The 22,406-nt window shown below is 33.5% G+C and overlaps 3 protein-coding genes and 1 long non-coding RNA gene across 10 annotated transcripts; 2 read left to right on the top strand and 2 right to left on the bottom strand.

Moving 5' to 3' along the window:
• Positions 1-19: 19 nt before the first annotated feature.
• Positions 20-20,450, top strand: Zyd (sodium/potassium/calcium exchanger zydeco). Of its 7 annotated transcripts, none has more exons than XM_083082173.1 (8): positions 20-171; positions 14,095-14,268; positions 14,916-15,103; positions 15,783-16,023; positions 16,430-16,561; positions 17,012-17,227; positions 17,472-17,573; positions 17,875-20,449. In XM_083082173.1, the coding sequence occupies exons 1-8, from the start codon at positions 153-155 to the stop codon at positions 18,216-18,218; spliced, it is 1,416 nt and encodes a 471-aa protein (XP_082938299.1). In that variant the 5' UTR covers positions 20-152; the 3' UTR covers positions 18,219-20,449. The 7 variants fall into 7 exon arrangements, with proteins under 7 accessions (XP_082938299.1, XP_082938298.1, XP_082938296.1 ...); XM_083082172.1 differs by lacking the exon at positions 20-171 and adding an exon at positions 7,360-7,985 and having other exon boundaries at positions 15,786-16,023; positions 17,875-20,450; XM_083082170.1 differs by lacking the exon at positions 20-171 and adding an exon at positions 7,466-7,985.
• LOC145961726 (peptidyl-prolyl cis-trans isomerase) lies at positions 854-2,749 on the top strand. The gene is made up of 2 exons (XM_083082182.1): positions 854-1,508; positions 1,603-2,749. The coding sequence occupies exon 2, from the start codon at positions 1,684-1,686 to the stop codon at positions 2,179-2,181; it is 498 nt and encodes a 165-aa protein (XP_082938308.1). The 5' UTR covers positions 854-1,508; positions 1,603-1,683; the 3' UTR covers positions 2,182-2,749.
• On the bottom strand, positions 2,972-6,759 carry LOC145961721 (sodium/potassium/calcium exchanger 4). Its single transcript, XM_083082168.1, has 9 exons — positions 6,175-6,759; positions 5,775-5,999; positions 5,405-5,592; positions 5,168-5,315; positions 4,758-4,862; positions 4,320-4,379; positions 3,912-4,121; positions 3,541-3,642; positions 2,972-3,400 (listed from the first exon to the last, which is right to left on the bottom strand). The coding sequence occupies exons 1-9, from the start codon at positions 6,311-6,313 to the stop codon at positions 3,066-3,068; spliced, it is 1,512 nt and encodes a 503-aa protein (XP_082938294.1). The 5' UTR covers positions 6,314-6,759; the 3' UTR covers positions 2,972-3,065.
• On the bottom strand, positions 11,607-21,777 carry LOC145961727 (uncharacterized). The gene is made up of 4 exons (XR_014435694.1): positions 15,754-21,777; positions 14,417-15,120; positions 14,087-14,247; positions 11,607-13,112 (listed from the first exon to the last, which is right to left on the bottom strand). It is a non-coding gene; the product is annotated as an uncharacterized LOC145961727 (long non-coding RNA).
• Positions 21,778-22,406: the final 629 nt, after the last annotated feature.

Genomic DNA, 22,406 nt, shown 5'->3' with positions numbered 1-22,406 from the left:
TATTAGCACGGTTAGTATACCTATTGGCGCGTATTCATACATTTGGCGCTAAAAACGGCGCCGTTTATTTCCGAATTCTCCTCTTCTAATCTTTGTGTACGTGGAAGCGCGAGGATGGACGAGAGATTCGCGTTTATTAAATCAATCTGTAAATGTGTCGCGGCTCACGAGGTATGTGTACATTCATCGAAATTTAACCTGTGTCAGCGTTTTCAAAACGAGCGGATTGCTTGACTCTGACGGCTTTATTGCTCTGTTTTTTGTTTCTTTGTATAGTGCACAACTCATCCTTCCTCTTCCTCCGCGCGATCGTTATATAATTAATATTTCTACATAGATACCGTTGACAATTTGGGACGCATTTATACGTGTATATACATGTAATAAATGTATGTATCGTTCAAATTACGTAATCGTACAGGATCGAAATCTTTGTGCAACAGTTGTATCTGCTGAACGCGCCCTATGATTCGAGAGATTGCGCAGTATTTTCGCGATTATACGTAACGGCAATTATCTTCAGATATATGGATCACGTAATTCATAGAAAAACTAGAGAAATGTGAAAGTTTTTGTAGAAAGTTATCTAAAATCGAAATCATGAAACAATTTTTCTATACGAAAACTTGTATAAATTTTTTCATAAAGTATTTTTAAATATAAAAATGGTCGAAAAAACTATAATATAATGTATACCAGAATATATGCAAGAATTATATCAAAATGAATGATGTGTCAATTGACAACGTTTCTATAAAAATAATGCGATTTTATTAATAATATATATTTTCATTCTATGCATGTGTCATTAAAATGTGAAAATTAGATTTGTGATTTCGATATTTTCTCTCTCTCTCTCTCTCTCTCTCTCTCTCTCTCTCTCTCTCTCTCTCTCTCTCTCTCTCTCTCTCTATAGAGGAGATTAGAAAAATTTAATTTTATCACGATAAAGTACCGTATATTATTGTATATTATTGTATATTATTGCATGTCGGTGATAAACTTATTCAAATCTAGCGGGTTATGACGTCATATTAGGTATGTTCGGGAATCCTATTCGTGGGTAAAGTATCGTTTAATTGGCCAATCGGGACAAGAGAATTTCGTTCTCCCGATTGGTCAGTTAAGCGTTATTTTATTCCATGAGTAGAATTTTTGAACGCACTCGATATTTCGGTTCGAGATACAAGACTGTAGATGACGTTGATGAGGTTAGAAATTTCAAAACAACAAAGTTGTGTAGTTTATCAATCACGTGTAAAACGTAAAATTACACATGCTCCAACAAGAAAATGTAGAGACTGTATTGTGTTCCTAAAGAGATAAATATCCTAAGAGATAAAAGAGAAGGTGAAGAAGACAAGGAATTCATTTTATATATATAAAAAAAGAAACGGAAATTCCAAACAAGTATTTCAATCTTATTGTCTATGAATTTGGAATGAATTTGTGGATAGGAATCAATTTTTAAAATTTTTATTTCCTCTGAATAAATCCACTGTAAATATGTAAGTAAATAAAAATTGCACGATAGTAGACAAGTGTTATAAAGAAAATATTAGCGTAATTAGATAATTCTATTTAAATAAGTTTGGTTTTCAGCTCGTACATTCCAGCTGCAATATAATTTTCATTATAATTATTATATCCAGTTTCAAGTACTCTGGCGAGAATTTCAATACAATGTATTTACCACGAGTGTACTTTGACATATCTGCAGATGATAAGCCATTGGGACAAATTATAATACAATTACGTCCTGATGTTGTACCAAAGACAGCAGAAAATTTTCGTGCGCTATGCACAGGAGAAAGAGGCTACAGTTATAAAGGAAGTTATTTTCATCGTGTTATTCCCAATTTCATGTGTCAAGGTGGTGATTTTACTCATCACAATGGTACAGGTGGTAAATCAATCTATGGTGAAAAATTCGAAGATGAGAATTTTGAACTCAAACATACCGGAGGCGGTATATTATCGATGGCAAATTCTGGTTCAAACACAAATGGCTCACAATTTTTCATCACTACTATAAAAACGCCTTGGCTGGACAATAAACACGTCGTATTTGGCAATGTTATCGAAGGAATGGACATTGTAAGAAAAATTGAAAGTTATGGTTCTTCAACTGGTAAAACATATCAAAAAATTATGATAGTAGATTGTGGTCAATTATGTTAAACAGTATAAGCTAAAAGTTTATAAATTTAATTTATAAAATAAATTTAAAAAAATATAATTTATACGTTTATAATTTTATGCAATTTATAGTTGTATGTTTAAAAGAAACAAATAATTTAAGTCTTTATTTGCTAATAAAAACATTACATATATGTACTCATATATATATATATATATATATATATATATTGTATGCATACATGTGCCTACAATAATTTTATTTATAATGATCAAGTATATTTTTGATAATGGGACTATTTTATATCTTTGTTATTTCATTTATAATATTCGAGAATTACGATATATTTATATATGTATATTGCAATCTACATTTTAAAAATGTGACATTTTCCCAATAAAACTGATGAATATATCTCTATGTGTATATGTATGTGTGTGTACATGTATGTACACATGGTAATATATAAGCAGACTTGGCTAAAGAATTAGATTGTTATTAATGATTTAAATTTATAAACGTAATAAGAATAAGTATATAAATATTTGATTATATTATATATATAATTATCATTTTTATGAATATAATTGTCATCTTTATGACTATTAATTTTTATGAATATTATTCTATAATTATCGTTTTTATAAATATATGTAATAATATAGATAAACTTGTGGTATACTATTTTACTTACAGTATACTTTTTTTTTAATTTGATACATTAATTAAAACTTTTATATAACTTTTATATTCAGATATATATATATATATATATATATATATATATATATATATATATATATATATGTTTTTGATTTTTATACAAAAATTGTACAAACGTTTTAAGTAAAATGTGTACATATAGATTCACACATGGACATTTACAAAATATAAATATTACATATGAATAAGATTGATATATTTCCTACTCGATACATATCGGTAAATTAACGATAAAGAATGTATTGAGTTCTATAACGGATGCGAATACCAAAAATACGATGTACATTACAAGACAGATGATCCCGACTGTTCGATTTAATTTAAATCTGTTAATAAGTAAAGCTCCATATAAGACGATTAACGTAGAAAAGAGAGATACAGAACTGTAAACTAATCCCTGAGAATTGATCTGAACGTAATATTGCCCGGGTATTTTCGGCAATAGCGTAGATTTGATAAACCATGGCAATCCGAGACACAATAATATATCGAATACGTTTGATCCGATCGAATTACTTATTCCCATAGCTCCGAGACCTGTAAAGGATTTTTAGCATTCATGTACAAAGTATTCTTATATAGTAGTAAGTATTCTTATATATAAAATATAGGACAAGATATAGAGAAATCTCCATATATCTTATTTCTAACGTTATAATTTAATAGAGTCACAATACCTTGATTTGTAACGATAACACTTGAAACTGCTTCGGGTACGCTCATTCCCGCAGCGAGAAACGTCAAGCCCATAATAGAATCAGGAATTCTAAAAGTATTACCTGAAACATACATAAACGTGATATGTATCATTTTAAATAATACAAACATCTGAAAGATGTTTAAGAAATTTTTACACCCATTTCTACACAAACACACTATCCTTTTAATGTTTTAATGTAACACATTATTACATGGAGCCCGAATTTTATACTTCAACATTTTAAATATATTTCGTGAAATTTTTATTGTGATGGAGCGATTTAAATAAAATATATATTAAGTATATATTTAATAATATATTCATACAATGAAGAAGCGAGATACTTACCGATAACAGTAATGACCCATCCAATAATGTAGGATGCAGTCGCGATCCATATTACACACATAAGAAACGTAAAGGGATAGCAGAATCGTAATTTGCTTCTTCTACAATCGGGAATAGTGATGAGTAATATTAGATTAATGGGCCAAGTGATTATCCACCATATTTTCTGGCATGTTGAATTCGGCCAAGACATCATGTTTACTATATCGACTAAAAAGAAAATATTTAATGTATATTTTACATTACTGGTCTCCGTCTATATCATAAGTATAACTTGTCAGCATGTATATATATATGTATATCGCAACAAGATTGTATGAAAATGTTAAGAGTGTGAAATAATATTACAGCCTTATACACACTGTTGTAGAATATTATCGCTCGTGTCATCTTGTGGTATGTACATACGTGATTCGTCCGGCTCACTCGAACTTGAAAATCCACAAATCTCCGTTTCTTTGACCAAGTCTGTCAGATTTCAAAATGAAAGATAGTGAAATTACATTTCTTACGAGTAAATTACCGCGTATGCAATCCCTGCAAAGAGATATGTGGATTAAAATGAATTGACACACACAGGAATTTATTCTGTGAGATTAAATTTTTCTTTCTTAATCTACGAAATTAGACTTTAAAGATATTTTTGCCGATTCTTCTATACTTACTTCTTTATACATCAAGCAATATTTTTTATTGAGAAGAGAAATTAATGAATATCAGGAGTACAATCTCTAACTTAAAAAGATTAAAAATTTATAATTCCACAGAATAAAATTGTACCAATTTCTTTTAATTCACTTATTTTTGCAGAGGCGATAACAATCAATTATATTACAGATGTCTTACTATTTGATAGAAGTAGAGGGCTCTTTTCGCAGATATTTTTATATTTTTTCCTTTTAGATGTTACTCGATTTATGAAATCATTGATACGACGATTGAAACACATTGCTGAAAAGGATGAGCGATTATTTTTATTATTAAATTTATAATTTTGATTATTAATTATTCTATATTGTAATATATTGTAATCGCGGCAAACAATTTGATTAGTTACTTGCTATTAAAACTCTCATTTTGTCAAAAAAAAATCTCTTATATAAATCTATAAAAATAACTCATCTTTTTTAAAACAAATTATAACTAAAATGTAGTTTGAATTTGGGGCAACATTGAAATCCGTAATTTTGCAGATTTGTGCATAAAAAGAAATTTTAATTTGCGTTCTTTCCGAAATTTATTCACTAATATATTACCTGTTATATACAGAATATAACAAGTGACGAGGATGAGCGCCTCGTACCACTCGATACGTCCATCCCGCAGAGTCAAGATCAAGAGGAGAACCGTCACGGCGTACGCCAGCGTATCGCGCGACACGGGCCACCATTCCAAATTTAGCACCTGTAGATACGATAAGGATTAAATGTACAAGAAGAAGGATCAAGAAAGGATCGCAAAATTGCATCAAAATTTATACAACACACACGTACTTTGTTCGCAAATAACGCGCAACACGCAGGTACTGCCAATATATTGAATACCGCGGAACCGACGATAGCGCCTACTCCCAAATCACCTTCCGTCACGAAGGTGCCAATGACGTTGATGAACAATTCCGGACTCGAACTCGCAGCCGCCATCACGGTCGCACCAGCCACATCCTCGGTGACATTAAGACCTGCCAAGAGATTTCGTTCGTTTTATTTCAACAGCTTTGTTTTCTCGTGCGAAAGATGAAGAGAGAAGGCGAAAAACCGAACAAAAAATAATAATATTAATATAAAATACAACAGAATACGTGCATTATACGTGAAAATACGGTCAAGTCTGGACAGTAGTCCTTCAGTTATATATACTCACGCTCGCAAATTTTCTTAATAGAGGGAACGAAATAATCGTCGCAGACAATAGCAAGTAATAAAAACAGATAGATAGCGACGACGAAGTGGATTATTATAAATCCTGCCTGTCTTTGCTCCCGCGTAAATCCGTCGGGTGGGAATTCTTTGATTGCCGGCGGCGTGCAGTTGTAACTATCGTTCCCTTGTTGTTTCAACTCGCTCGCCTGTAGCAATTTACGTCCCTCTAGAAAAATAGCATCGCAGCCATTTTAAGCAAAAATGTGAAGAAAAAAAAATGAGAAATTGGATTCTCTAGAAAAACATTTTATTCCAACGACAATGTCAAAATAGAATTCCTCATTCATTCTAAAATGCGTAAGAAAGGAGAAAAATATTCGTGTTATACTCTATATACTCACGCCAATTCGTTTCGTAGCCGATTGTAGTCGAACTGTCAGAGAACCGTCCCATTATACTGATGTAAAAAAAGTACGTAGCTGGTATAGTAATAACGAGAAATATCCGGTATCCGACCGTCTGTCTGTGCCGCCATACCATTCTTCGTTATGTAAGAACGCGCGACGAGGGTGATTTTTCGGGTGATTTTTACAACGCGAAATATGCAAAGTGATCGGCCTCTTGGCGTTTTTGCGACGCGATGCGACACGCAATGATTATCTGCCGTTTATCCGATACTTAGAGTTCGACCACACGTTTATATTTTTCATTCGTGAAAGACTTATCGCACTCACTTAAGTGATACTGATAAGATACTACGCAAAGTAATCGTCTGTCCCTTCGTTTTAAGCACGCGGAAAATTTCCGATTTTCATGGACACAAACGTGTATTTCCATCCCTCGAATCTTGTCATTTCAGCGTCAATTTATTTAGAGTTATTAGATTTATACAGCGATTTATATTCCCGACGAGTTTATATTATTACTTCCCACTTTTGAGTTTATCATCTCGTCACGTTATAGGAAAGCTACCTTGATTCTTATGTGTTGATACTTGCATATTTCGACCAATAAAAATTTATTTATTTATTTTAAATGTATTGTACAATGTATGATTTGATATTGCGCATTATAAACGATCCATATTTTTGAGATTGAGATGAATCACACAAATTCTTCAGTATGATTAGAGAAATCTCATCTCGTGTCTAAACTTTCTCATGTCTGTCTGGAAACATTTTTTATGACACTAAAGTGTCAACAGTTATGAACAGTCAAGTTATTGCAATTGAATCGAAACAGATTGGAAAATATATTTTGACCTTTGTATATTTTTATGATAAAAATTGTAGAATGTATATATATATATATATATATATATATATATATATATATATATATGCAAATCTTTAATCTTAAGCATTAAAGATAATATTATTTGAGAATTAAGTACACTAGCAGTAAATTATTTGTGGTAATTGTTAAATTTAGAATATTTTCAAATCAAATTGATGCAAAGTTTATTTTATTAAAAATTTAAGTAAACATATCTTTTTAATTATTTTTATTATTAAAATTAAATCTTATATTTGTATTAAATATAAATATTTTTATTAAAATGTGACACGCTGATAGTTTAATCATGATTATTGCAAAAAAAATTTGCAATTATGTGAATATTGCTTATGTTAATGCATGCATTAATTCCGAAACAAGATGCATCGATGCAGATGTAGAGACACATGCTATCAACGTAGACAGCAGAGCGGTTTAGTGCGTCTGTACTAGGCAAATTGATGCACGCTTGTGTATGAGTATGCATAACACGGTATAAAGTTGACAGAAGACTCTACTTTAAGTGATTTTAAGCCGTTCTTAGCTGGAAGGAGAGATTTTTAAATATTTTTCCTTCTAGCATACATGTCTCAGAAATTTGTGAAAATGAGCGTCTAGTTGTACAATTTTATTTTAAAACGTGTGCAAAATTTTATTAAAATGTATCTATTTTTTTTCGCTGACAAAGCATCGATATCGCGGTTGTTCGGAGATGATGCGTAATGTTACGATACGTATCGTTGTTTCGCTGTAAATTTCGGAACTCTGCGGACTTAAAGCTACATGCGGTACAATTTAGCAACAGGCGCTACGTGCGAAAGAAGAGATAGAGGGAGGGGCGATTCCAACAAACGATGTCGGACTTCGGAGTAGATGTTAATGTAGTATGTGTGTGACAACGGGATTGACAACATGGATACGACTGACCTAGGAGGAGGTGTGTTTGAATCTTATTTTCAATAATATCACCGAGACCGCGACCGTGTTTCGAAACAGTTTCGAAGAGAGGATGGTGTGAACCGTGCACGGGGAAATATGTCGATTAGGAGAAACGGAAACAGGCGACGAGATGAGCGGAAAAAATTGGAGAGCCGAAAAAAAGGGTCGGAAAAAATACGTGCTTTTATATATAAAGTGCTTTTGATCGGCCTGTTTACTTGACACTTTGCGTTTCTCCGCGAATGCAAGAGTTACCTTGTGAAGACGGGGAATGTGCGAATACGGTAGGATATGTTTCGTTGTACGCGTTGGTTTGGTGTCAATTATTTTCATCGCGATAAACAGCGACCGATGGTGAAGAAAGTGTTCCCTGAAACAAATTATACAAATCCTCTTTATAGCGTTTGCGATATTCGTGACATTATATATAAAATCAGTAGGAAATCTTTAGACATTGAATGTGAAATTTGCTTCCTCTTTTCTTTTTTCGCCTCTCTTTCTACCGAAATTATTTATTTGCCTCTTTCCTCTGATTTTTCTCTCTTTCGTTGCGCCTTAATAATCGTGCTGCTTGGAGAGATATTTCACATGTAAAGTTAAAGACTTTTTTTCATTTTGTTCAATTTCGTTTAATTTGAGAATAATTATCCGCAAAAGTACTCCTTTCTTACTTTTCTTCTTTCACTTTCTCTCTTCTAGAATTTTGATATTATTTTGCTTATATAAATAACAGAGTTCTACATCTTCGAATAATCGTTATACATATTACTTGTCTACAAACAAAAATTATTTATTTACGCATATCACAAATTTGTGAATCTGCGAAAGAGAATCCTTACATAAGTTTGAGTTAGATATATACATTCAGACACATATATAGTAAATTTTTTTTTTTTTTTTTTTTATATAAATTGCAAACTAAAATTAACGGTCCAGTTCTAACCAATGCATTTGTGAAAACAAATGGCATTTTCAAATACATACAAATATTTTAAAAAATAAATATATTTTTCACAGACGAAATATTTTCTCATATGTATATTGTTTTTCTTTCATTATATAATATTCTTTTAATTATTTATTCGTAAACTCACAAACAATTTATTATTCAATTTAAAACTCACACATAATGTGGAATGATTACGATTCTCAAATGAATTTGTTTACGTATTATAAATAAATAATTATCATATCCCGAATATAACATTTCTTACTATTATCTTAAGAGCTCTTTTTTAACATGCTTAGAAAGCAGTGCTAGATGTAGGGAGATGAATAACTTTCTGCGTGCACAAGCTACTACAGTACATTTTGCTTATATTAAAATGTCATATAGCTCGACAAAATTTTAATATCACCAACAAAACTCGCATTTCAAATTTAATTTATTAATACATTGTAGATTGAACACGTTAACGTACTAACAGACTATCCTTGTCGTTAACAAGATAATTATATCCTGACTAAGGTGCAAAGATGAGTTCTCGACATGTCAGTCCGGATATATGAAATGCTATCAATGTGATTAAATGTATGAAATTGTCATCTTCTGTTAAAGATACATCAAATCACTTACACAATTGAGGAGAAAGCGATGATAAAATTAATTATTCTATTCAAATATCTAAAAGAGAAGTTGTCAATTTCTTCCAAACGTTCTCTGTAGACATCTTTTAAGCCGAGATCTCGACCGAAGATCTTTATCAATGGCATATTAACAGTGATGTAGACGTAGAAGTTTACCTCTACACTATACTCGCGTTAGACGAAGCATCCGCTTTCGTTGCGGGCAGTTACGTTGACCTTTAATAAGAACAACGCAGGGGATGGTGAAGCGTGAATTAAAGTTAACCGGTAAGAATCTTGAGACGAGATAACATGGGTGACTTTAAGCGATCTAAAGATAATTAAGCATCGTCAATTACGAGATAAGATTAATGACAATTAATGAAAATTACGCTCATTCGTCTTTTATTATCCTAACGCATCGTGTCGTTCTTTGTCACTCACTTGTCTAGCATGATTATTATCAATCACGTGTTCAGGCAAATTTACATATAAAATAAATAAATCATAGTTTAGAGGAAAAATTACATTTTATGAGCAACCTTGCATTTCATGTTAAATAAAAAAAGAAATATTTTTTAAATTTATTATTATTCCATGGAAGAGAAAAACTTTTTTATGTTACGATAGGTTTAAATCTTGACCGTTTGCAATTGATTATAGAATAGATCTTTTATTTTCAATCGAGTGTATGTCTCGTGAAAACATTTCTCTCTCTCTCTCTCTCTCTCTCTCTCTCTCTCTCTCTCTCTCAAAGAACGGATTAATTTTCAATTTTTTCGAGATTATTTAAAATTGCAGTGACTAGTTTGAAAATTATATATATATATATATATATATATATATATATATATATATATATATATATATAACGTTTATTAATACTCAATAAAAGTATAATTCAATGTTTTTTCCCGATTGTGGAAATAATGTAGAATATTAATTTAATAGAATTTATAGGCAAGTGTCTAATAAAATCAAGCTAATCAAAAGTATCAGAATTCGGCGATAATTTAAATGTGGAAAAACGACGAATGAGCGACATTTATTAGGTGCTTTACTTTTTTTTTAAATTGTTTTTCAGATTTAAATTATCGCCGAATTTTGACACATTTGATTAGTTTGATCTTATTAGATTTGCCTGTAAATTTTATTAACTTAATATTCTACGTTATTTTACAATAAAAAAAAAAACATTAAATTATACTTTTATTGAGTATTAATAAGCGGCATATATCAATAAAAGTATAATTTAGTGTTTATTTTGTAATTATATATATATAATTATTTTCTCTAGCATTTTTGATATAACAGTTTAACATTTTTACAGATGTTCTATTCACAATTTTGAAAAATTTTACAATTAGATTATTTTATATTAGAATCATAAAATTATTCTAATGTTTTATCATATTAATAACTTATTTATGTAAGGCGAGAAGAACAATTTTATTATTTATTAAACAAATTAAATATATTGCTAGAAAATTTCAGTACTCAAGAAAAATTCAATCAAATATTTTTCGATTGTGCATTTAAATTTAAATATTTATATAAATTGTTGAATATAAATCTCTTCGATATGTGAAGACAAATTAAAAATGATAAAATTCAGTACTCAGGAGAAATTCTATCAAATATTTTTCGATTGTTCATTCAAATTTAAATATTTATATAAATTGTTGAATATAAATCTTTGATATGTGAAGACAAATTAAAAATGATAAAATTCAGTATTGCAAATATCAAGATAAAAAAAAATTCTGAATTTGTGTTTAAATTTATATAGTATATTATTTAAAATAGACTTTATTTCGAATTTTTGTAAAAATTCGTATATAGTATAGAGAGGATGTTTTCATGATTTATACGAATCCAATGTTAAATTGATGATTACATGGTGAATCCAATATACGGTAATCGCCGCGAAGTAAATAGTCAAGAAAGACTACAAGAATTAATTATCCCTTGTTTTTTCTTTCTTTCTTTTTTTTCATTAAACTGTGTTATCCATCGGCTACCGTCTGCCGGCAACCGGCGACGGTCTCGCACCGCGCCCTTCCGACCGAACGAATCGCCGGAGTACCCGAGTCGTTGAGTCGTCCGTGATATATCTACGTTTATACGACGTACATTAGACATGAATGGCATCTGTTCTGCCAAGTTGAATGAGAGCAATTTAACTTCTTTAGGTTGCTTAATCGGTAGGAAGTCACATCCAGTCACATAGCGGTATGAAACCTGTAAGAGGCACCAATACGCGCGCGCCCGTTCGTATTTTCGTGTGTCTCCCACTCACGGGGTAAAATACGAAAGAGAGAGAGAGAAAGAGAGAGAGAGAGAGAAATTATATAAAACATAAAAGTGTAAAATATAAAAACGCGAGAAAGAGTCCAGTGTCGCGATGTCGTTTTAAATGACGATGGCGGCAATTAGTTAATCCAGTACGAACTTATATATACCACTAATAATTAATCCCTCAAGAGATAATTTAAATTGGGCATTATATAATATACAGTAATCCGATAATGATCAGATAGATAAGTGATAAGTTTCATATATTTTCTTACTATAAACGACTTTTGCGATGTGTCTTAATTTGCTATATTTATAATTATCATTTAGTAGCGTGCTTTTTAATAATTTACTGGACAATTGATGAATAATTGATTTTGATTCTCAATCATGAACAAAATACATGATAAAGTAGCCGTCACATGAGTGAAATAAATTAATATGGTTGGTTAGATAAAATTTGTCAGCTTGCCAAGGAAGCCCAAATATACATGAAAAATTCTAATTAGTAAAAGGACACGTCATTAGAGTTAAATTGAAGCTAACTCAAATATTGATTTATGTACATGTACATGCACATTTACAATGTATGTAATACATTTTCAATATTCTTTTAAACGTTAATATGAAGAAAATCATTTTAACTTCAAGTTTAGTTAGATACATCCGAAAATATATATTAATATTAAAATCTAAAAATTTTTTATCTATATTTAAAAGAATATTTGATAATTACCAACAAGTTCGATGGCAAAATAAATATGTGTCTCGTATTTCGATATAAACGTTTCGTAAGGAATTCGCCTTTGAAAATTGGACACGAGAGCGTGTTGCTCGATCAATCGTACGTATATTGCAGACGGACCATGTCCCTCCCTCACCCTCCCTCGCGGCTCTTGCTTGTTTGCCAAAGAATTCGGCACGACACGACGGTTCCATAAAATTGAAGTAATGACGAACGGTAACGAGACGTTTCCTACTTGTGGCGTATCGTTATCTTACCACCACACGATCCGATTTGGACATCGCACACCGTCGTATCGTTGCCGACGTGTTCGTGTGTCCGATGCATGCGTGACATTCCGCGTCGTTTCTAGCGGGAACGTTTGTCTATTCGGCGAGTCAATGTACGTGCTGCTCATATACCGATTTCGTAACCGTCGATCTATCTCCTCGTCATCGTCGTCGTCGTCGTCGTCGTCGTCGTCGTCGTCGTCGTCATCACAACTCTACTCCCTTTTAGCGCCAGAATGAGCCGCCGACTCTAAAAAGATAATAGTTAACTTTAAGCTCCTCCCTCCGCTCTTATCGTATTAAAGCCACAAACGGTTGCGAAGCTTCGAGGAAAAGCTTCTGCTTTACATTAAAGTAGCAAACACGTAATTGACGTAACATCACGCGAATGTAGCATAACGGAATGCACAAGAGAAATATGACGAAAGAGCGGTCGAATTGTCAAAAATACATATCGGAGAATGCAATGCATTTTCGTCTCGGAGTATTTAGTCGCGCTGCGACCTGTAAATAGGAACGAAGGTATTCCGCGGTTTAATCAGCACTCACTATACAGTTTTGTACGTACGCGCTTTGCGTATTACACAACGATAAAAACGCATTTCGTCGGATACGAGTGTGCCCTAGGTGCGGTACATCCGGAATCGTCGTATTATGCGATCGCCGGGAATGATACAGGGTGCGGCGAAAATCGTAGATTGCGAGCGACAGGATTCTTCGCGATATAATTTTTAAATTGAGATTGCAGGATAAAATTTCTTCTGGCAAAAGTTTTCTTCTCAAAAAAAAAAGAAAAAAATTGACTTGGAGAAGAAAAATGGGTAAGTATGGGTAAAAAAGGGTTTAAAATTTGAATCTTTCGAAATTTTAGCATCCATTCGACTGAGAAAAGAGAACGAAATATCTTTCTACTATCTCTACCGATTATGTAAGATTACCGTTTATTACGCTTACGATATCGATGAAGTAAATTAAGGCACGTCCGTCGTAAGTCAATGCCCCCTGTAGAACGCGACGATTGCATTCGGACGTAGTATAAAATTTCTCTCTGTTAGAAAAGAAAGAATGCCCCGTGCACAAAACTATTTTGTGTATCAATTTAAACTCTCTCGAAAAAATTTCAGACAAATCGACGACGAATGAATAATTATAAGAATTTTGAAATTGAGATTTAAACAATCGTGCTGTATTGTATGTGTATTTTGTTTTAAAGGGACGACTTACATTTTTAGGTATAAATTGTACGCCACCGGCTATAGAAGATTTTCCACACGACCTGTTTGATGAGCAAGAGAGACAAGGCGGTGCCGTTGTCGTACACGTCATCGTGTCACTTTACTTATTTATCGCTTTAGCAGTAGTATGCGATAAATTCTTCGTACCTGCTGTAGAAAAAATATGTCACGGTAAGAGGGTTGTATTATATATTTTTTTCTCTCAATCCTATGTCGAGAGAAACATTTATTGAACCAAAGTGCTGGGTGCAAATCGCGATCCTATAAGCAAATCTAAAGATCTACGTTAGATCAAAACAGATCATTCTGGCATTCTTACCGACGCCTCTTACTAATCCCCCGCTCGAGATATGCGACTGTCGAATCAATGCCCATGCTGCGGCATATCTGCGTCACTGCGGGCGCCAGACACGTCTTCATCGGTTACCGTAATTGTTTCTCATTCGGAAACTGGCCTCGCTTGACATTTCTTGAAACAAACACGTACTTTGGAATAGCCTTCAGCGATTTAGCGTTAAACGTAACACATGCGAGACATAGTGCTTATCGTTGAGAAAAAGAATGATTAATTTATATGCATTTCATATAATACTAAATCTCGGGGTTATTCATTTAACATTGAACTAGAGATATCTCTGGCAGAAATCTCTGATTATTTTTTTGTTTTATTTTTTCAATAGACAAAAAGAAAAATATTTGTTACCAAATGTATTTTTCGTAATGGTTCGCTCCATACGTGTATACATATATGTGTATATGAAAAAGAAGTTGAAAGTAAAAGTAAAAAAAAAATTAAAGTTGACATTGTTTCATTTTAGCACTCTCGATGTCAAAAGACGTAGCCGGTGCGACGTTTATGGCGGCGGCGACATCGGCCCCAGAATTATTCGTGAATGCCATCGGAACATTCATCACGGAAGGTGACATTGGCGTCGGGACGATAGTAGGTTCTGCAGTATTCAACATCCTGGCTGTTCCAGCCTGCTGCGGTATCGGTGCGGGAATGGTAGGTTGCCAAGTATTCTATATAATTTTTGAAAGAAATATACATATACATATATATATATATATATATATATATATATATATATAGATCTTTTAATTTTCTTTAGACAATTAATAAGTGACATTATCGATCATATATTTAAAAATTTATTAAAAAATTAATTTTCCATTCTTCTTCGTCGATATCTTCGTCCATTCATAATTATCTAATGTAAGCATAAAATGAAATCGCCAACGATATTATTTTATGCTTAGATAATTATAAACAAATGATATTGTAAACTTTATCGCGATTCAGTAGATGTAATAAATATAAAATTGACATTGATAATGACAAAGAATCTATATCAACACGTCAAGAAACTGTCAAAAATGTGTCATACTGACATGTAATCAATATTCTTGAAAACACACGCATACACAGTATATTTAATATATACTGAGAATGTATTCGCGTATATATAAATGCAGTTTGAATTAAATTCAAGGTAGACATATAATGTCTAAAGTTTTTTCAAAATCTTATAATTCTATCTGATAATTTTTTCTCATCGAATACACATAAGATACATACAACGGTTATTCAGATATGATATTTACGGAAGATATATATCCTCTAGATATACATTATATTAATGAAATATTATATACCATAATTATATTTGTAATAATCCCATAAGCAGGTGGTGCCACTGGATTGGTGGCCTGTTAGCAGAGATTGTCTCGCTTACGGTGTCACCGTCGCCATTTTAATATGCATTATACACGACGAGCGAGTGGAATGGTACGAGGCATTAACATTGGTGCTCTTGTATATTGTTTATATCGCTGTGATGTATTGGGATAAATCGTTCCAGCGGTGTACAAGATTCCGTACAAACGACGACCAGATATCTTCGGACGGTCGACGAGTTACAACAGGTGAGGCAGTAATATTTCGGTTATTTCATTATAGCTTTAATTAAAACATTATTGTCTTCAAATACAGAAACTCTCGTGAGTTGTTTTAAAATGAATCGACAAGTGTAAATAAAATCTAACATCTAATTCTGTAGCAATGTTTATTTTTACTTTTTTTAAATATTTTACGCTATATTTTTCATCAAATTCCCGTAAAAAAAAAATCTTTTCAATAATTAATCAGGTTTTTACACATACAATTGAAAAGAATAGAGTTTGAATGAAGAAGACAAAATATATCTTGATGTTTCGAGATCCCTGCGAGTCTCGAAGGCGCGAGCGAGCGTATTACGTGTCTTTATAATGTTTGTAATCTAGACATTGCAACAAAATATGTTTACTTGCTTGAAAAGCATGTTTTTTACAGATTCTAGCGATATTCACTTACCAAGACCGGACAAATTACAATCACCCGGGGATCATGTGGAGCAAATAGCCACTATCGACGTGCCGCTACAAAATGGCGGGACGAAAACGCAGGAGGAGAATCCAGATTCTAGTAAGTCTGTTCGTTCTTTTTTTTGAATTTTCATAATATTATGGATAAAAGTTTTAAAATGAAATACAATTTGTTATAGAAAAAATGACATTAATAAATATTTACTCCTAGTAAAATCTAATCTAATCAGATCGATTTGTTTCATTATCAATTGTATCACTGATACCACCATATATCTGTCAATAATAATATTTTCCGATATTATTTCGAGCGAAAATCATTCAATAGGTCAAGTATATATTAAGCATGTGCGAATGGAAATTTCCCGAGTAACTGTCATCAAGAGATTAAAAACATCAAATATTAAATTTGACACACCTATCATAAAGCTATTATTCAAATTTTGTATACTTTATGTTATTTTACATAAAATAACATTCAAAATCTTCGGAAAACACGGACGAGGCAATATCTGTTTTAAATTTAATATTCCCATAACATGTATGACAGATTATGAGTACGAATTGTTGGTATGGCCAGCGCATGCTGGGTGGTTAAGAAAGACCGCTTGGGTCACAACATGGCCCATTCATCTGGTATTCATGTGCACAATTCCCGACTGCGAGAAACCCCGATTCAAGAATTGGTTTCCCATCACGTTCGTGATGTGCATCATATGGATTGGATCGCTTAGCTACGTTGTAGCGTGGATGATCACTATAATCGGTAAGTGGAAGCATAAATTTAATTTGCAGCTTAGCGATAAACAAATCGAATAAATCGAATATGAGAAAAAGTTTGTTTTATAAGAAATGACATCCGATGTAATTTTTGTCAAAGATACATCGATCCGATATTGACGAGGAAAAATATAATGACAAAACATTGTTATTGCGCGTACAAAAATATTGAAAAATTTCAAGAATCAAAAAGTAAATTTTAAACGCACAAATTTTGTTTTCTTCCACAGGCGATACACTCAAAATACCAGATTCCGTAATGGGTATCACTTTTCTCGCGGCAGGAACCAGCGTACCCGAAGCTGTATCGAGTGTGATTGTCGCAAAACAAGGTATACATAATTATATACTGCGTTCTATAATAAAAATATACACGTAAAATTAATTCTTCGTAACGAGGGTATATTGCCACCTGCAATTATCAAATTAACATGCTGTGTTAAACATTGAAGGGAAATTAATGATTGAATTCAGACTGGAAACAGATGTCGATTTAATGAGAGCGATTAGTAGAAATCTGAAAAGAATGAAATTCATGAAAAAAAAAAAAAAAAACCAGCAATGAGAGTCTCAAAAATAGTTACACTATCTCTTTTCTCTTTTGTAATTCCTCTTATCCGTTTTATTGTTCAGGACATGGCTCGATGGGCATCAGTAATTCTATAGGATCGAATACGTTCGATATACTGCTATGTCTCGGATTACCCTGGCTGATCAAGTCGTCTTTCTCACCCACGCAGCCTGGCAGGCATTACATCAGTATAAATTCCGGCGGTTTGGAATATAGCGCCATATCGTTACTGTCGACGCTGATGCTGCTGTACATCGCGTTTGCCTCCAACAAGTTTCAGCTCGATAGAAAAGTGGGCCGCGCCTGCTTGTGCATGTATGCCGTGTTCCTCATACTGGCGTCGTTAATCGAGCTCAACGTATTCTTCATGGTAAATCTCCCCACCTGCCAAAGGACGGTGAAATGATCGAGATATCCCGGACGATGACCCGCCCGCAATACATGTTCGGGCACGGCCTCGCTGTCAATCCGCGCTGGAAACTTTCCCCTTCGGACTTACCGAGAGAGACTCGATCGAGCAAGGGGTGTTTATATTTCCAGCTACACGGAATCACCGTGTGTACAGTTTTAATATCACAATGTTATCACCATGTTTAGAACCATGGCAGTAATGCATTTTGTATTTACTTACTGCTCTCTAAAAAGAATCTCTCTCTCTTTCTCTCTCTGTTATTCTCTCTCTCTCTCTCTCTCTCTCTCTCTCTCTCTCTCTCTCTCTCTCCTTGTTTCTCCGCTCTCTTCTCTTCATTGCAAAAATCCATGCCATTTTTGAGTATGTTACTCGACATCTCTTTGTTCCATTCAACATATACATTTTACTCTCTCCCATCTCGATTTTTACTTATATATATATATATATATATATATATATATATATAAAACGCGCGCGCGCCAAATTTTTTCCTCTCCTTCACCTTCTCTTTTCTCCTCTTTCTTCGCTTATTTTTCTCTTAAAATACAATTATTTTCTTTACGGCTTTATTGTGTGCGCTGAAACATCAACAAATTTACGATTAGCCACAGCAACGAACCACAGATCTCAAGCCACATAATCGGAAGCTTGCCCAAGAATCTATACGCGTACGTCGAAAAGGTAAAGCCGTCACTGGAACAAAGGCCTTTAAATACACGATTTTTCTAATAATCGTAATTAAGCGACGATAGAGAAGGGATCGAATAAAGGCGCTTCGCGACTGTGTCTAATTGTACGAAAGCGCAAGAAAGACTGCCGTTCCATTAGCATATTGCAGACCTCGATGTGTGACCGCGTGGTACCGTGTTTACGCGAGTGAAATATCATTTCGCGCGCGCGATTTAGCCGCGACAGGCTGTCTCATTCGTTTACGAATCCGTATCGTCGATCTATCAAAGTGTTGCATCATTTTGACGATACGCGCAAACTTTACTACCCGAAATAATTTGCAGTTAAACAATCGCTCGGTGAATTTACCTTTATTTAGTATCTCCGTTGAAAAGAAGAAAAAAACTATCATTGGTAATATATATTTGAGGAACGGAGGAAAAATTCTTCCATTACACGATCACGTAGTGATCCTTTATGTCAGTGAAATGTAAAGCGAAACGCATACAGATACGCATTCACATACACGCAAAATCGCATTATAATGTTGAAACAAACCGTCGCGCGCGATAACACCTTTCTGCGATAACACATCTTCACACAAAATGCGAAAACACAAAATCTGTGACTGTAAATTTAGATAAAACCGTAACTTAACATTTAATAAAGTACTGTAATAAGTTATTAAAATAATACAGTCAATAAAAATTGATTCCTCTCCAGTCTCTGTGAATGTATGTACAGGAAGAAAGAGGGTGAAAGGGGTGAAAACCTTGGCTCAGAAATATAAAACTTGCACTGTCTTGTACTGGCGCAAAAAGAAAGAATTGTCTTAAAAAATAATAGTAATTCGAGAAAGATGTATGCGATTTTTGACATAATTTTGTATATCTTAATGAAATCTTGAATTGATTTATCTTGGGAATGATGAGATGACATTTAAATCGACAGTATTTATAAAAGCGAACGGGCTGGGATATTTATATTTCGTCGAGGGAATTTTACGAATAGAGCACGTCTCGTTTTTGTTTCCCGTGCACTATGATATTTTTATTCGTTTACACGAGAAAAATTGAACGAAAGAAGAGCCGATATACATACGTCATATTGAAGCTGACGCTGTTTTTAAAATACACATCAGCATAAGTTGATGTTTTCACGAGACTTTTCTAGAAATATATGTTAGCATATATAAATGCGGTCTTACAGAGAGAGAAGATAAAACTTTTTTATAAAAAAAAATATATATATATATATATATAAAGAAACTAAAATAAAATATAATCTTTTTTGTCTAATTTCATATGGATTTTTTTTTAGAGAATTTTAATTTATGATTACTAAGATATTTAATATTGAAGGTTAAAAAATTATTTGAATAAAGGAAGAAGAGAGATAATCTTCGATTGAAATTTTCAATTTACGTCGCCAAAAATTGTAACTTACAGCAGAATATAAAACATACTTTTGTAGACTTGTGTATTTCGTAACACAAAATGCTACTACGAATACGAAATGATAAACTTTTTGAAGCTCGAGATTAGATTTTATTTTTAAGAGATTATATTTTATTCAAAAATATTCGCTATCTCTTTACGAAAAACTACATTATTTTGTGCAAAATTATTCTTTAATCATGCTACATGTTATTGCCAATCTCTAAAATAAAACTCAGATGCGCTGTTGATGCTTTGATATTTCTGTTATGTAAAGAGATAATGTTCATATTGGCCAAGAATGTATTCGTAAATCTTAACTCGTTATTTCAGTTATACACCCCGTAGATATTGGCACAATTCTGATAGTCACAAAGATATTAATATCGGAGCTATGTAAGTAGAACGAATAATGCGAGATTTAGATCGCGTGTATTGTCAGCGAGATTCTTTTCTTGCTATATATTCGCAATCGATTTGTTGTAAGATCAAACGACTTGAGAAATACCGATCATCATCATCATCATCATCACATCCTGTGTATATAAATCGACGATTTTATTTAAAGTCGATGTAGATACGTCTCCTCTCGGATTTTCCCGAAAACTCCGAGCCTTGGCACGGATTCAACGACCGAGTTTACCAGCGAACCTCCCAGTGCGCGTCTGGCTCCTCTCTTCGCAGACTCCGCAATGTATGAAAAGATACGAGTCGGACGGGACGTTGCTAACGCGCTCAACGTATAATTCCCTCCAATATTTTGCGTCGCGAGATCCGCTTGCAGGTACGTACTATACGATTCGCTCTGCGAATGGCACAGATATCACAGCGAACGCCAATGTCATAATTCGTTCGACAGTTTGCGATCAGTTTGAATCTATTGCCGTTCGTGGTAAAAATGTACATACGAGCGCGCGTAATTATCTTTCGGCTGTTTCGGTCTATCTACACACTTTATAACGAATCATTTCATATAATCATCCTCGACGTCGCGCGATATTAACCGCATCCGCGACCGGTGCTGTCAAAGCGCGCGAATTCCCCACGTAACGACCATGTATGCGTGACACACTAACAGCGATGCTTGCGGCTAGACTATCACTATTTGAAGAGCAAGTTTCGAGCTAGATTGTTTGCGATGTGTACTATACGTATTTGGTCTCGCGAGATATTCGTTTCGGCATTACTTTCGTTGCACTATGTAAACCGACGATAGTAAAGAGTCGCGTATTTGTATAGGTATGTGCGTTCACTTGTGTGTACGTACAATAACTTTAGGCATAATGGTGGTGAGGGGTCAGTTGCGTGTCGGCGCGGCAGATCTGCAATGCGGCGTTGCCGTTGAAACCGTTGATTCACAAAACCCTTCTTCCTACGTTGATTATACATGTTTCTGTGTGTGTAGCGTGTGCGCCCGCGCGCGGGCGCACGCGGTGCAGCGGCACGACGAGAAGGGGAAAGGGAGGGAGGGCGAGGGTGGACATCACGCGCGCGCCGAATGCGGCTACTCACGTACACATACATGTATTTCAAGCACTTTTACACCGCTATACGTATACCGCACTAGACGTATACTATTTGTATACTCGACAATAAACTTGTGATTTTTTAAAGGAATTTAAAAATTTTTATCTGCGTCTCTCCTTGCATATCCATTTTGATCGAGAAGACGGTAAATGCTAATAACGTTTTTTACAACATTAAGGTTACTCGAGTCCTCTTTAATGACTTTACATTTGATTTTTGCTACCATTGCTACCATTTTCATGTGTTTAAAATATCTTAATTCATTTAGACTAACACTCGGAAATTGTTTGTTATAATAAAGAGGTATATATATATTTTTTTAAAATTTGTGATTCATACTTGAAGAGACATTTGTTTGTTCAATACATCTAAAAAGAAATTAAATGTACAGTATAAATATAATAAAAAAACGGATACCGCAATTGTCGTTCGCCAAGAGAAGACCTGGCGACAATAATGCGCGTGCGTCATCGACAATGCGGAAGAGGCATTTATATAATTTATCCAGAGAATGAAATATTTTAAATTGTATAGGGCGGTACAATATTGT

Source organism: Camponotus vicinus, unplaced genomic scaffold (assembly GCF_025532165.1).
Source record: "Camponotus vicinus isolate PSW18456_S1 unplaced genomic scaffold, iyCamVici1.0 SCAF_11, whole genome shotgun sequence".
Taxonomy (NCBI): domain Eukaryota; kingdom Metazoa; phylum Arthropoda; class Insecta; order Hymenoptera; family Formicidae; genus Camponotus; species Camponotus vicinus.
This window is presented reverse-complemented; position numbering and strand designations above follow the sequence as displayed.

Coding starts and splice junctions, on each gene's coding strand:
- LOC145961726 (XM_083082182.1), top strand. CDS start 1,684: ATGTATTTACCACGAGTGTACTTTGACATATCTGCAGATGATAAGCCA.
- LOC145961721 (XM_083082168.1), bottom strand. CDS start 6,313: ATGGTATGGCGGCACAGACAGACGGTCGGATACCGGATATTTCTCGTT. Junction 3,643..3,911: donor ATGGGTCATTACTGTTATCG/GTAAGTATCTCG, acceptor TGTATGTTTCAG/GTAATACTTTTAGAATTCCT. Junction 3,401..3,540: donor TGTTATCGTTACAAATCAAG/GTATTGTGACTC, acceptor AATCCTTTACAG/GTCTCGGAGCTATGGGAATA.
- Zyd (XM_083082169.1), top strand. CDS start 9,814: ATGGTGAAGCGTGAATTAAAGTTAACCG. Junction 9,842..14,094: donor GCGTGAATTAAAGTTAACCG/GTAAGAATCTTG, acceptor TTACATTTTTAG/GTATAAATTGTACGCCACCG. Junction 15,104..15,782: donor GCGGTATCGGTGCGGGAATG/GTAGGTTGCCAA, acceptor TAATCCCATAAG/CAGGTGGTGCCACTGGATTG.